General features: G+C 39.1%; 3 protein-coding genes across 6 annotated transcripts in view; 1 reads left to right on the top strand and 2 right to left on the bottom strand.

The window, feature by feature from the left end:
- The window catches only part of LOC126966491 (long-chain-fatty-acid--CoA ligase ACSBG2-like), a 70111-nt gene that overhangs the window by 28841 nt on the left and 24882 nt on the right, over positions 1-16388 (bottom strand). For 2 of the 3 annotated variants that reach the window (XM_050810590.1, XM_050810591.1), the window contains exon 2: positions 5725-5824. In XM_050810590.1, coding sequence (XP_050666547.1) covers positions 5725-5767 — 43 coding nt within the window. In that variant the 5' untranslated portion in view covers positions 5768-5824. Of the gene's footprint in view, positions 1-5724; positions 5825-5934; positions 5957-16388 lie in introns of those variants that run through there. The other variant, XM_050810592.1, reaches the window with a different exon arrangement.
- LOC126966515 (putative nuclease HARBI1) overlaps positions 12988-16388 on the top strand; it is a 55682-nt gene continuing 52281 nt past the window's right edge. The window contains exons 1-2 of one of the 2 annotated variants that reach the window (XM_050810634.1): positions 12988-13611; positions 14602-15641. In XM_050810634.1, the coding sequence (XP_050666591.1) occupies positions 13204-13611; positions 14602-15411 (1218 nt within the window). In that variant the 5' untranslated portion in view covers positions 12988-13203 and the 3' untranslated portion in view covers positions 15412-15641. Of the gene's footprint in view, positions 13612-14601; positions 15642-16388 lie in introns of those variants that run through there. The other variant, XM_050810635.1, reaches the window with a different exon arrangement.
- On the bottom strand, positions 13627-15760 carry LOC126966530 (uncharacterized). The gene is made up of 2 exons (XM_050810661.1): positions 15434-15760; positions 13627-14353 (listed from the first exon to the last, which is right to left on the bottom strand). The coding sequence occupies exons 1-2, from the start codon at positions 15758-15760 to the stop codon at positions 13745-13747; spliced, it is 936 nt and encodes a 311-aa protein (XP_050666618.1). The 3' UTR covers positions 13627-13744.

A 16388-nucleotide genomic window follows, 5' to 3' on the forward strand; every position in this document is an offset into this window, starting at 1 on the left:
ACGTTCCTTCACAGTGCGGTTGTCATGGAACTTTCTCCACGTACAACCAAGCTGTTGAACGAGTTTCCTTGTGCAGTATTTCCAGGACGATACGACATGGGTTCCTTGAAAGAAGCGCATACACTTTTCTAAAATTCAGGCAACTTTCCTGTGATTCCTCTCGTGTTGCAGGAGAATATAGGCGCTGATGATCACTTAACATAAGGTGACCCGTACGCTCGTTTGTACTCTTCTTCCATAAATCAAATAAAATCAAAACCACTAACCGTCATTTCCGTGACTAACATATTAGTCACGGAAATGACACATAATAATGTTTTAGCTTACTCTTCTTATTAAATTTAACGCCACTTCGTAAAAGGTTGAGCTTAAATGAGAAGAAGTGGCAAGGAACTCATTGCCTCTCGATGCCGGCCTTTAAGGAAATAAATGCTTTTAATATAAATAAATAAGTACCCATATCGTCCCACTGTAGAGGACCGCCACACATGCAGATGGTTGGGAAACTATCCTAACCTGTGGCGTGTGGTGGAAATCGGCGGCAGGAATCAGATGAAACAGCTCTTCGGAACACTCCCCGTGATAAATGCGGTAGAGGATACACAATGAAGCGATGTCTCTACGCAACACCAAATGATCCAGCTGTTCACAGAGCACTGGGTCCCCGACAATTCGAGCTGCTCTGCGTTACACGCGGCCAAATGGATCGAGCTGATACTGGGGTGTTTTGGGGTGTCTAAAGATGACAGCAATACTCCATATGTGGCCGGACCTGCGCTTTGTACAGCGCTAGAAAGTGGGCTGGCCTTAAGTATTGCCGTGCTCTATTTATGTCGCCCAGTTTCTTCGAAGACAATTTGGCTTTGCTCTCCAGATGGCCGCGGGATTAGCAATCGCTCGAGATTTCGAGACCCAGAATTTTGATACTAGGCGAGGCTGTTAGGGAGGTGTTGTCGAAGAGCGATGATACGACAAATGGAAGAGAGGACTCGATGGAAGACACAAGTTTCTCCCGGCACTCGTCGACGATTTCCGTCGAGAGATCTGCATGGCCCGTGTATACGGCATCGCCCGTGCTGTCATCTGCATAGCAATGCATGTTGGAGGTGTCCGACATATCATTGATATGCAGAAGAAACAGTGTGGGAGATAGCACACAGCCTTGGGCCACTCTAACGGGCTTGGGATTCGAGCAATAACCGTCGATAATGACATGTATGCTGCGCCCAGTGAGGAAGCTAGAGGTCCACTTGCATAAGCTCTCGGGAAGCTCAAACGATGGAAGTTTTGCGAGAGGCGCCTTGTGCCATACACGATCAAAGGCCTTCGCTATATCCACGCTAACTGCCAGGCCTTCCCCTTGCTTTCGATAGCCACCGCCTATCTATGTGTTAGGTATACCTGAAGATCACCTGTCGATCGACCATGGCGAAAGCTGTACTGTCGGTCGTTGAGCAACTGGTGACCCTCTAGGTATACCAAGAGCTGGAGGTTAAATATGCTCTCCATGATTTTGGGGAGCAGAGAGGTAATTAATAGCTATAGGCCTGTAGTTTGCCGTATCCGATCTGTATCCTTTTTTTGGATTGGATGGAGAAGGGCTGACTTCCATGAGTCAGAGACTACGCCTTTTGTATATGAGGGAAACCAGTTAGCACTGGCGTCAACCCAGGGGCACACGACAGCAGGATTGGAGAAATGCCATCCGGCCCTCTTGACTTCCTGACGTCCAACGAAAACAGAGCTCTAACAGTTTTCTGTCTGAACGGTACTTCAGGCATAGAGCTCTGACACCGCGGGAGAGTCGGCGGTGGTTTTCTGTTGTCCTCAAGAGTTGAGTTGGAGGCAAAAAAAGCACACAGGATATCGGCTTTCTCTTTTGCCGTATGGGCCAGAGTGTCAGTCCTCATGTGCAACGGCGGCAGGGATGGCTGGTTGAAGTTACCAGGAGCAGGTTTCGACAACGACCAGAACTTGCGTGTTCCGGTCGGGTAACTGGAAAGCTGCTCGCCGATTTTGATGGCGTGCTTCGATTTCTCACGGGCGATTTGCTGCTTAAAATATCTGGAGGCATGGTTTTATTTTACTTTTTAGAACTTTGCATCTCGGTTCCTTTGAGCCCAGCGCCGCAACCCAAGTTTAATTTGCCTGTTTTTTGCATTTAGATGCTGCTTTAACTGAAGCATTGAACTAGGGCTTTGATCTGCCACCGTTCGGTACTACAGAGCTTGCTGTAGTATCACATCGGCTACTGCAACGGCGCAGGCACTACGATCATCCGAAGGGAAACAAACTTTGCCCCAAAGGTAGGATGCACAAAATGACCGCATCATATCCCAATCTGCTGACTTCTAGTGCCAAACGCGGCGGGTCGCTGGTGATGGGATGGTGGTCAATTGGGACAGACCATACGCCAGTAAAAAATTATGCACAGATCGCCCTGCGTAGTCTGTGGTACGTGCCCCAAGCCATTCGGCATTGTGCCCGTTGAAATCACCCAAGACTACGATTTCAGCGGAGGGGATCTGTGCAAGCACGTCGTCAATTGCCGCTTGAACGCAGCCCATGAGATGATCCGTTTCTGCGATACCACTATGGCACCTGTTGTCACATGCATAGATACGGACGCGGTCCTCAAAATCTACACGGAGACAGAGAGTAGACATGTCCCTACCCTCAAAATTGCCGAGACGGCGACAACAGGTATCCTCCCTAACGTAGGTACACACATACCCCGGTATGAGGCAAAAAATTGTGCTCAATTTTGTACCCGAAGATAACTTAGGGGGATACGATAGGGTGTTGAAGCTGGCCCGAATTTCTTCGAGAGAAGGATGGTACGGCTGTGCTACTTGTTTTTGCTCCACTTGGCGGGGGCATTGCCGTGCCCCCAGATTATAATAATAGCTCCTAAGAAGCCTGATATTCGTCTGAGAGCGTCGGACATTTATTGTTGATATCACCGTTCCGTATGATGATAACGTCATGAAAGATGACCTAGACAAATTGTCAAAGTATCTATATCTAGCACACGAGGTTACTGACATGTAGCCCACATGTTGATTCAAAAATAATTCTCAATAGTCGTTTTTGGAAAGAGTCTTATAAGACTGCTATAGCATAGAGCCTCGACCATCATCTCAAGAGGTTGTCGCTTAACAACTGGATTAAGGGTCAGGTGCAGAAGGTAGCTATTTTGGACCCCGTCCAACCCTAAAAACCATCATTTCCGATTAGTTCACATTGTATCTTAGGCCATGTGCCCTAGCCTACTACTGTTCAAATATACAGATCAAACGCCTGAGGCATTGATGAAGGGACTGCGAAGAACCATGTCATCTGCATAACTTAAATTGTTACTGCATATATTGCCAATATGACAACCAACTTTGGGATTTCTCAGTTCCACTATCAGGTCGTTTATATACAAGTTGAACAGAACGGGCGAGGTCAGGTCAGCCAACCATGAAGCACTCTACAGTCTAATTTATATTCATTAGACAGAGAGTCGGTCCAGAGTTCGTACCAGTATCTCAACAGAGTGCCAACCTTCAGCGGAAAAGAACACGTCGTTAGTTTTTTCCATAGTAAATCATAGCTTACAAGGTCAAAAGCCAGATAAAGATCTTTAAAAACATGCGTATACGGATGTGTTGCGATTTTTGAATTTTAAATACAAAAATACAGCGACAAGAGGATCTTCAATTAATTCTGTTCTATGTTTTTGCTCTTCGAGCTCAAAAGTCTGATAAAAGTTAAATAAACCCTATTTTATAAAATTTTAATTATGCAATTACTTTTGAAAGAATAAACCGATTTTCACACAGTTTTCAGTCGATTGGTAAAGCCGCTTAAAAACCATTCCAAAAAAACAAATAATTTTTTTCGCAGTTGTTTTGAGATTCCTCAAAATGTACTGGTCCAAATTGTATTAAAAATCTCTACCTAATCTACCAGGATAGATAATTTATGAAACCAAAAATAATAATAGTAGAGTGAAACCCATTGGAAAAGGAAGAGAATATAACAAAATTTAAGGAAAAATAAATTACGGGCGATCTGAGTTCTACAAGCCCTTTCGAATGGCAACACACACACATATAAATTTGATTCGATACAGAATTTTAGAAAATTTTCTTTTATCTTTTGTTTTTGATAGCTCTTGAATAAATTTATCGATTTTGGCCAAACTGGCTACAATCGACGCAGGTTTTTCATGCATTTATACACATATCAGATATTAAATTTCGGGGTAATTTGTAAAAATCATGTCTGGTAAAAGAATAATAAAACACTATTTTTTACATTTTTTAATAAAACACTATTTTTTAAATTTTTAAACGGCAATTACTATTTAATGAATATACCGATTTTCACGTGGTTATCGGCAGTTTTTTTGAGCCTCATAAGAATCTTTGAATTTCAATTGATCGAACTCGGAATTTCGAAGTAATTCCGAAAAAACACTTTTTTCGGTTTTCTTTCGTCAACGATAACTCACGAAAGAATCAACCGATTTTGACCGGGTTGTTGATGTTAAGAGCTGTGACGAGTATTTGGAATCGATCGGTAAAGCCATTTAATATTTATCCAAAAAAACACATATGAACAAAAACAAAGGTTTTTTGTAGATTTCTTAATATCTATCTACCAGTCCGAGTCGCTCTGAATTGTATTCAAAATCTAACTTTGGTCATGCACTTTCGAATTGCGTCAACCGCGGTGAAATAGGTCGAGCCGTTCAAAATTTATAAGAGTTTTGCACTTTACATACACCCAGACACACACACACATATAGATACATAGAGACGTACGGATCCCTCGTAGGAATAGTCAGGGAAGCTTCCTAGGACCTTAAAACGTTGAGAGCGACGAATGAATAATCCCGTGTATCCCTACGCTAACTAAGACATTCAATTTTAAAATATTCCAATTTATTTGAATAAGACCTTTTTGTCATTGAGCGGTGTGATAAGTACTATGTAAGGTGTCACATAAACCTTTTTTGTATGGCGTTCAAGATACTCAACATTATATCTTACTAAATTGTAATAAAGAACTTAATTTGTATTTCTTAACACAGATCCGACGTGCTTCACATTTCTTTATGATTTCTTCTATATGTGGTATTCTTACCAAGTATATTTTCAATACTTGTACTTACCTAAGTGTAAGCGTTGTATCGAACTTTTCGAACGTCTGTCATTTCATAATCCCCGTTTACTGTTTTGTCGTTTCATTTTATTTATTGTAGTAGAATTGGACAACAATACAATCTTGCTATTATTCCAGAAATGATGGCGTAGATCATTTATATAAGTAACGGTAAGGCTTGGGACCAATGATAGATGCCTGCGGCATACCCATGATGAGTTTAAATGGATTAATGCATCCTGTTGCAAGTTAATATAAAGAGTTTGTATATATTTTCAGTAACGTTGGCAATTCATTAATGTTTTATGGTGTACTTAGACAATTCGATGCTTAAACAAATTGCAGACGACACCTAATGCTTCTCGAAACTTGTGACATGATCTTATAGCTGAGTTTATAATTCATTACCTTCATCAATAGGTGTTCTACCATAGGTAAATCCAATGAGAAATCTTTACACTTTTATAGCTGATTCAAAAATATTTTTCGAATAATTTTGCTTAGTGAAGGTAGTTCTAATACCGTATTGGAAAGTATTTGAACACATATGCATCAGATTCTTCAACTCACCATTAAGATGCTTTTGACTTTCGATTCCATTTGCTGCCACCATATTTAAAATAACTTATTAATCTGACAACACACAATAACACCTCGAAGCAACCACGACCTAAAACAAAATATTAAACGAATTAAACACTCGATAATTAAAACAATAAAAAGATCTCTTGTGTTTTGAAATTTCAATGATTTTCTTTGGGTTGTGTTGCACATATGCACCTATTGTGTATGTACTGCACTGATTGATCTTTCAATATATTAAGAGAACTTCCATTCGAGTTTGCGTTATTCTCACCCTCGATCATCCAGCTAATAGATGCATAATAATCGATTTGTGTTGGAATCTTATCTTAAAGGCAATATAGTACCTGTGATATGGTTTAACAATACGTATTAGTTTGATAAGCTTAAACACAGTTCAAAATACTCAAATATATAAATATACTTATAATATTATAATATAAGGTCAAACGCGCTTTCATTTTTATTTCTTTCCTTTTAGACACTATCAAGAACAGTATCTATTATTAATAAATATGATATAAAAACAGTAGTTCATCTCTGTAAACATAAGAAGTAAAATATTATGGAAATATTAACAAAATTATTGAAGTAAGGTAACCTATACCTACATTTCGGCGCGTTATGGATAATTCTGAGTAAATTTTTACATTGCGCGTGCACGACGATATAAAAATTTGATACCCTGGCGGTAGTCGGTCAACTAGGCCACATGACATACATTTGATCATCTTGAAAAATTCCAGTAACGCAACATTTATTAAAAATTAATAAAACTTATCTATTGAAGCCTTGGGGCTTAACAGTACGAATAGTATCCCTTAACTCCCAGATGCCATTGTAACAAATGTAATATTAGGGCTTACTACAATTATTATTAGACGTGTATATGTAATATTATGTATGTTAATTTTTTACGATTGTAACGGTAATATGCCTCGAAACAATTATAACTTCTTGACCCCTCCTAGTTTACTCGTTTAAGCAAATGTTTAAATCAATATCACCATACATTTTACCATTTACCACCAATTCGGAAAAAATGGAGCTTTAATGAGATGAAGTGGCAAGAAACTCATTGCCACTCTATAAGTTAACATTAACATTTACGTCGTTATTACAAGACATGTTACAGTTCTCCAAGTGCTTCAAAATATTGCCCAGCATTGTTATATTAGGACATTTTAATATGTTTTCTTGTTATAATTATGTATCTAGTTATAATGAATATTTTAAGGGTGTTCGTGAGCTCGTTCAGTGTAATATTGTTCTGAATTGCAACAACAAGCAGCGGGATCTCGTGTTAGCTGACGAGGCTTTAGAGCCCGTGGAGTATTACCATCCGCCACTTCGTTGCTGTCAGCCTTAGAGCGTTTCCACATTATCCGATCCGATATCGGTATCGGACGCCGATACGATATCGGGGCAAGTCAAATGTATGAAATATGTACCTGCCTTTCACATTGTCCGTTCCGATATCGAATATCGGAGCCAACATGCTGGCGGCACCATCGGACGCCTGTGAGCCGTCGGGCGATAATGTTTATATGTGTACTATACGTGTATCTAAATCGTCTCTGTGTGCGTAGAGCCCGATGTGCGGCGGCCATTTTGGGCCTTTTTATTATCGTTTGATTGTCATCATGGCGTCGTCATCATTTAAATACTATATGAATAATAATTGAATGTGGATCCACTCATACGAAAGTAATTAAAAAAAATTGTAGGTGCGTTTTGTAGCTTGCTAAAAAGAGTATAAAATGCTCCCTCTGAATATATAGCTCCCACAATGGGATGTATCCAATACTGTCTGTGGACAGATCTTTTTTTGCGTCTCAAATATAATAGATACAGCAAATGAAGTTTTCTATTATAGTCTGCCATGATGACCTGCCCGCAATAAGCTATCGAGCAAATGGCCGTATCGGAACGATTTTGTCGGAAATATGTGAAAATAGCACATCGTGCCGGCTATCGGCTGTCGGCTATCGTCGTCCGACACCGATATCGGATCGGATAATCTGAAAACGCTCTAACTGTAAGTAGCCTTCCACGTATTGAAGCCGATACTCAAATGTACTCCTGTAGTGGTATTTGAATATAAATGACCTTCATTTTTTAATTATATTGTTTAATAAGCATAATAGACTCGAAATGATTGTATAGTCTAGACCAGTGGTGGCCAAAGTGCGGTTTTGGCATAAATACACCAAGGAAGGTGCAATAATATTTTCATTAAGAAAATTGGTAAGAAGAAAATTACATCTTATTTTCATAAATTAAAATTCTTCTATAAATCAAGAACATGTACCTATCTATCTAAATTTTTTGTTAAATTAGAAAATAGATAGGTAACTAATTAAAATTTTATATTGTTGTAATATTAGGTACTTAAATAAAATACGTAACGTAAGCTTAATTTTATCAGTATTTGTAAACGTTAACACAAACCATGTACAAGCTACGGGCTTAAATTGTTCGTATGTTTTCGGTTTCCGATATGATATAAAGCATGCGAGCGCATACTTGTATACATACATCTTTATATACATCGTAGAGGTATTTTTAATTTTTTTTTACACCAGCTATGTATGTTTGTGGTTCCGGTACAAAAGGAGATTGAAACGCTTCCATACATTCCTGGGCCCAGGTGATAACAAGATGAAAGTTGCACCATTTAAAAGATAACATTTAAATAATCCATAATTGAAAATTTAGTATTTTTTTTTTTATGGAATAGGAAGACAAACGAGCGTACGGGGCACCTGTTGTTAAGTGATCACCGCCACCCACAATCTCTTGCAACACCAGAGGAATCACAGGAGCGTTGACGGCCTTTAAGGAAGGTCTACGCGTTTTTTTTGAAGGTACCCTTGTCGTATCGTCCCGGAAACACCGCACAAGGAAGTTCATTCCACAGCTTTGTAGCACGTGGAAGAAAGCTCCTTGAATACCGCACTGTGGAGGACCGCCACACATCCAGATGGTGAGGATGATAACCTAACTTGTGGCGTGTCGTGCGAAGGTGGAATTCGGCGGCAGGAATCAGGTTAAACAGCTGTTCGGAACACTCCCCGTGCTAAATGCGGTAGAAGACATACAATGAAGCGACGTCTCTACGCAACGCCAAGTGATCCAGCCGTTCACAGAGCACTGGGTCCCCGACAATTCGAGCTGCTCTGCGTTGCACACGGTCAAATGGATCGAGCTGATACTGGGGTGTCAGACCAGAGATGACAGCAATACTCCATGTGTGGCCGGACCTGCGCTTTGTAGAGCGCTAGTATGTGGGCCGGCTTGAAGTATTGCCGTGCTCTATTGATGATGCCCAGTTTCTTTGAAGCCAATTTGGCTTTGCCCTCCAAATGATCATGAAATTGGCAATCACTCGAGATTTCGAGACCCAGTATTCCGATACTAGGCGAGGCTTTAAGGGAAGTGTTGTCGAAGAGCGGTGATACGACAAATGGGTTTTTTTTAGTGGTAAACGCGTAAACTTGAGTCTTCTGGGGGTTAAATTGGACAAGGTTCAATTTACCCCATTTCGCGACCTTCTCAAGAGAGGACTCGATAGAAGACACAAGTTTCTCCCGGCACTGGTCGACGATTTCCCGAGAGAGACCTGCATGGCCCATGTATACGGCATCACCAGTGCTGTCGTCTGCATAGCAATGAATGTTGGAAGTGTCCAACATATCATTGATATGCAGAAGAAAGAGCGTGGGAGATAGCACACAGCCTTGGGGCACTCCAGCATTCACGGGCTTCGGGTTCGAGTAATATCCGTCGACAACGACCTGAATGCTGCGCCCAGTGAGGAAGCTGGAGGTCCACTTGCACAAGCTCTCGGGAAGCCCAAATGATGGAAGTTTTGAGAGGAGCGCCTTGTGCCATACACGATCAAAGGCCTTCGCTATATCCAGGCTAACTACCAGGCCTTCCCCCTTGCTTCCAATAGCCGCAGCCCATCTATGTGTTAGGTATGCCAGAAGATCACCTGCCGACCGACCATGGTGAAACCCGTATTGTCAGTCGTTGATTAACTGGTGACCCTCTAGGTATACCAAGAGCTGACGGCTAATTATGCTTGCTCCGTGATTTTGGAGAGCAGGGAGGTAATAGCAATAGGCCTGTAGTTTGCCGGATCCGAACTGTCTCCTTTTTTTTTGGATCGGATGGACAAGGGCTGACTTCCATGAGTCAGGGACTACGCCTTTGGAATAAGAGTGCCGGAATAAACGCGTTAGAACCGGCGTCAACTCAGGGGCACACGTTCGAAGCATGATTGGAGAAATGCCATCCGGCCCGCTCGACTTCCTGACGTCCAACGAAAACAGAGCTCGCCTAACAGTTTTCTGTCTGAACTGTACTTCAGGCATAGAGCTCTGACACCGCGGGATGGTCGGCGGTGTTTTTCCGTTGTCGTCAAGAGTCGAGTTGGAGGCGAAAAGAGCGTAGAAGAGATCGGCCTTCTCTTTTGCCGTATGGGCCAGGCTGTCATTCCTCATGTGCAACGGCGGCATGGACGGCTGGCTGAAGTTACCAAGAGCAGCTTTCGACAACGACCAGAATTTGCGTGTTCCGGTCGGGTAACTGGAAAGCTGCTCACCGATTTTGACGACGTGTTTTGATTTGGCACGGGCGATTTGCCGCTTAAAAAATCTGGAGGCACGGTTGTATTTCCTCTTAAGAACTATGCAGTTCGGATCCTTGGTATAAAAATAACCATGCCCTGCAGTATCACATCGGCTACTGCAACGGCGCAGGAGCATCTAGGAGCTGAGTAAGCGAAGATATAAAAATGAGGTTATGTTTTATGCTATATTATGTTGGCAGCTGATCTATAGTAGGTTTATTAAATGCCTAGCTGCTAAGGATTTATCACATTCTTTTAATAGAATTGGTAATTAGATATAATAAAGTATACCAAAAATAAAAAATTGTTTTATTTGCTCAGATAAGAATAATATGTACTCATTAGCTCATACATGAACTGTAAAACAGACTGCTAGAAACAACTTTCCTTGGAATTCAATTGGGTAGGTACTAAGGAACCTAGTTAACAAGTCGATAACTCAACAAAGACAACAAAAAACGATGTGTCGAAACGAAGAGAATGACGAAGAAACGAAATGTCTGTCGGACTGTCATTGTCAAATTGAAGTTAGCGTTGAGGAACAAGGATTTCACTAGTATCGATTTTTTATGTCAATCGATTTATTGATAAAAAAATAATTATTATCAATAAATCTATCATTTAAATATATTTTATTCATAATCATATGGTCATTCGAACATTAACTATGCACCTCAATAATATTATTTAAATAAAACAACTGGACTGTTATTTTAATCGTTTAAATATTCATTCGATTACATTTTAATCGATTTTCTTTATTTTAATGTTTTTTCGGTTGGTAGACTGCAAAATGAGCTAGTTTTTTGTATTTTACATCAGAAAAATATACCCCTTTTTTAAAGTACATTTCAACCTGTTAGCTTCAGGCCTAAAAGTCCCATTCTCCTTTGTAATCGATTTTTCGATAACTTCTATTTGTCCAAATTTTGCAATATTTCTTCCATTTTTGGTCAAGATATTTTATAGAAATCCTAATTAACATGGCTACCAAAACGTTAGATGAAAACCGCTAATTTAAAGTTGAGTGGACCTAGCGTTCATAATGATGCTATAAACAATAAACACGACCATTCAGTGCTCTGCCAACTGAGTTAGCTCAACTCCTTGGTTTATGTTCTTTTGAAAAGTTTTGGGGTTATTATCCTCTTCTTCATCTATTTAATATCTGATGGGATGTTTGAATCTGTGTTTATTTCTACAGGTATATCAATAATATTTATTATATTATGTTTTATTAGTGCCGTCATCAACAGATTTTGTGAATTCTAGTAATCTCTTTTGATCAGAGACGCCCGAGTAGGTAGGTACTATCATTTTCCCTATTAAAATCGTCATAATAAGTATGTGGGCCAGATAAAACAGAGGAATAGGCAAACAAATTACAGCAAAAACAATTGAATATCTCAAGCCTTGGGTCAGCAACACATTGTTAACTATTGCACCTTCGATTAACGATGTATTCGAGCCTGGATGCCACTTACCATGAGACTTGTCTAGTGTTTGTTATACTTACATAAAAATAACATTAAACCTGTATTTTAATATTTTGAAAACTGGGTACCTAGGTAACAGTGAAAATGTTTAGAAAATGAAAAACGGCTTAATGTAGAAAGTTGCCAATACTTTTATAGTTTTTCGAAGTAATCTCCGTTCCTCTCTACACATCGTCGCATTCGATGGACGCAACCACTGAGAAAAGCAGTGAGCTCACTCTTCCTTAGGGGTTTCTTCTATGGCAATTTCGTTCGCTTTCACCGCATCTTCAGGGCTCGTAAAGCAAATACCTCGAATCTTAACTTTAGTTCTTGGTAATAAATAAAAGTCGGAGGGCGCCAGGTCAGGACTGTACGGCGGATGACTCATTATTTCGACACGTGCCATAGTCAAATATTCAAAAGTCCGTTTTGCGCTGAAGCATTGTCGTGGTGAAGTAGGATCCTGCTTCGAGGACGCTGCTGTCGAATTTTTTCCAAGAAAACAGGCAAAGAGCAATCGACATATCAGTCTGCAGTAACTGTCCTTCCATCTTCTAGCACAACTGTCGCGAAATGACCTTTCCAACCAAAGAATGAGGCAATCATCTTTTTTGCCTAAATGTTCGTGTAATATTTTTTGAACTTGACTCATACCAATGCCTAGGCTTGCCCGTATCTCTGATAGGTCACTCTCTTATCTTCCTCTATCATGCGTCGCACAGCACTGATGTTATCTTCAGTAGTCGCTGATATAGGACGTACCTCACGCGGATCATCATTGAGATTGCTGCGTCCACGCTTAAACTCGTTAAACCAATTGTAAATAGTGGCACGAGATGGGGCTTCATTAAGAAATGCTTATCGCAGCCTATCATAGCTTTATTGTTGAGTAAAACCACAACGAAAGTCATAATAAATTATTATTAGATTTGCCGCCAACTCACTAAAACAAATGACAAATGAATGCATACTATAAATACTATATTAGGTTGCCAAAGGGTTCTAAAATTGAAATTCAAAAAAAGTTTTTATTAGCAATGTTTCTAACTGGCCAGTTCTAAACATTCTCAGTGTTACCCACGTATAATATTTTCTTTACCGGTACGGGCGACACCAGCGTTAACTTTAGAACCTATAATGGTGCTCCCACATTGCCGTTATAAAATGTTTGTAAACATTTTATAACACCAAAACATTTACTAACAAATGTTAACAATTGTTGCACTTTGTTAGAAACTGTTACATGTTATAAGTGCTCCTACATTGATGGAAAATGTTTAAACATTTTATAACATCTAGTATTGGCTCGCAGTTTGGTTTCGCCTTCTGAGGGCTGAGGACGTCTACACGAAAATGGAAGAAGATTTGCTCATTGGAATAGCTTTTATTTTTTGTTTAAAAAAGAAGAAAAAGCGCTCTTATTGGATGCGCCAAACGCTAAAAGCTAGAGGAAAATATAGTGCCACAGACTATCTCAAGGATTTAGGTATTGATGGTTGCTTAAAAGATTTTATAAGAATGAACAGTTCCGAATTTGAATATCTACAAAATTTAATTGGGGCAAAAATAGGCAAACGAGACACTACATTTAGAAAATCTGTAAGTGTGACGGAAAGACTTGCGGTAACGTTAAGATTTTTGGCAACTGGTAGCAGTTATAAAAGTCTTGGAAATGTGTTCAAGTTGTCAGACCAAGTGATATCTATTATCGTACCAGAAGTGTGCGAGGCTCTCAATGAGGTTTTAAAGGAATACATACAGGTAAGTCAAACAACATTTTTAATTATTTTTTTATTTACTTTTAATATGATCTAATCTAATCATACTTTAGGTAGGTACCTATCTTACCTTACTAATAATTTTTTTAATACTTAACAAACCAAACATGTATTTTTTAATTTTTGATTGATTCCAACAAATCGTTTAATGATTGGGTCGAATCTTGGCTTGATTCCGATAAATTAGACGGACTCTGTGTTCTTGCGCTGGTACGAGTATGTGTCCTGGAGTTATCCGAAGAACTGGTTTCAAATGAAGCCGAGGGACTCGGTGCGGTGTAGTATCCTCTCGAGCTACAGTCAGCATTATTTTCCGAAAAAGTGGATAGATTTGGTTCAGAGTTGTATCCCCAGGAACTACTAGCGGTTGGGTCTGTAAAGGTTGTTGGAAAATCATATTGTCCCATTGTCGCATTGTACAAAATATTGTTAATGTGATGTTGAGCAGTATTCTTAGCATGACTGTTTTTTATTTGTTTCAGTTTCATCGAGACATACTCTCCAAATGCGTCATTTTCATCCCTGCTTTTTCTAGATTCGTACATTCTTTGTAAAATATTTACAGCTTCTTGTTGTGTTGGATCTTGTTCTACTTCAGGCCGTCTTCTTTTCCGAAATGGTTTTGGGGTGGCGAAAGGCGTGCCCGTAGTTTCATCAGTGACAGTATTTCCTGTTTCGTTCAAACTGAGAGTGTTTTCTGAAGCAATTCTGTTTTCTTCGTTACCCTGAAAGAATAGAACTAAACGATAATTTCAAGTTATAGGCGCGTCAAATTAGCTAAAATTGTAAAAAAATCTATAACCGCGATTTTCTTTTTCTATTACTTAACAACCCTTAACTGAAATCATATTTTTTTATAGTGTATTCTATTAATATTTCATACTTAATAAAAATATCCAATAAAATTTGTTAGAATAACGAGTTATAAATTTATTTTTCGCGCCTATTTCTTAATCTTCTATTTTTGTTCCAGATACCAACAACACCTCAAGAGTGGCTACACGTGGCAAATTCATTTGAAGAAAAATGGAATTTCCCAAATTGCTTAGGAAGTATCGATGGAAAGCACGTAGCCATACAAAAGCCAATTGATAGCGGCAGTGAATATTACAACTATAAAGGATTTTACAGCGTTGTACTTTTAGCGATAGTGGACGCAGAATACAACTTTCTGTACGTGAATATTGGCTGCCAAGGACGCATAAGTGATGGCGGAGTTTTCGCAAACACAAAATTTCGAAATAAAATTAACGACAATAGTTTAAAAATACCCAGTGACAGCTCACTACCAGGCAGAAACAAACCTCTTCCTTATGTGTTCGTAACAGATGATGCGTTCCCTTTACAAAAACACTTATTAAAACCTTTTCCAGGACCACAGGATAGCAATTCTAAGGAAAGAATCTTCAGTTATAGACTGAGTCGTGCGAGGAGAACAGTAGAGAACGCATTTGGGATTTTGTCAGCCAGATTTAGAGTTTTACGAACTACAATATTATTAGATCCAGAAAAAACTACTACTTTAATTATGACATGCGTGCTACTGCATAATTTTATAAGAAAAACTGAATCGAGCATGATTTACGCTCCATCTCAATACTATGATGGAGATGACATAGTAACTGGTACACGTATCGATGGACAATGGAGATTAGAACAGCAGCAATTAACACCACTTGAAGCATGTGAATCCCTGACAGATGATGGGAAAGAAATAAGAAAAGAATTCGCAGAATATTTTTCAAATGAAGGGTTTTTGGACTGGGCATCTAAATATTATTAAAAGACGTTAAAATAAAACTCACCTGCAACCCTCCATCGACAGTTAAACTTGGAATATTTTTGCCTTTAAGGAACATGAGTTTTTTAAATGCAAACCATTTACTTGACTCATTAGCTCCTGCACCAGATTTATTAGATTTACATTCTCGGTTAAATTGACCTACGAGTGATCGAATCTTTTTTTCAATTACTTTTTTATCCATATTAAATTCACTGGCAATTTCCATCCAAGCATCGTGTTTTTTATTTCGGTCTTTGTAGCTCTCTGACATCGTGTTCCATAGTACTTCTCTTGCTTGAAACATTTCAATCAGTTTGTAAACATCATCGTTATTCCAATTACCGGACATATTTTATTGCTTGGCGCACGCGCAACCACTAATACACACGCACAGCGATGCACGCTGACACAAAGGAACTGACAAGCGAGACACCACGCGCAGCGACCTGCGTACTCTAACCCCCACCGCACCGCACCGCCTATCCCGCCATCACCCTTATAAAATGTTTACAAACAAAAGATAACACATTTTACTAACATTACTAAACATTTTCTAACATGAAAATTTATTTGTGATTAAATGTTTGCTAACAAATGTTTACTAACGTTATTAAACATTTTCTAACGGCAATGTGGGAGCACCATAAGTTATATATTTTTATGAAAGCCATCCATAAAGCTTTAAAGTACATAAACTAGCGAACAAAATTAAGAAACACAGATGCAGAACTACTATTTAACACGATACCTACAGATACAGACAGACAGAGAGATATATATTTTAACATTTTTGAAAACACCATACACAAAGACTCTTACCTTTTTTATCAAGTTATGCTTGTTCCTTGACTAAGTTGTACATTATATTTTTTCTAGATGTACTTTATGCTTTTAAATGTCGTGGAAACATATTACATAAAATAATCACCTTCCAAAGTAAAAAAAGGATTTACTATCTACTAAATTTACCATATTAT

This window comes from Leptidea sinapis, chromosome 10, assembly GCF_905404315.1.
Source record: "Leptidea sinapis chromosome 10, ilLepSina1.1, whole genome shotgun sequence".
Taxonomy (NCBI): Eukaryota; Metazoa; Arthropoda; class Insecta; order Lepidoptera; family Pieridae; genus Leptidea; species Leptidea sinapis.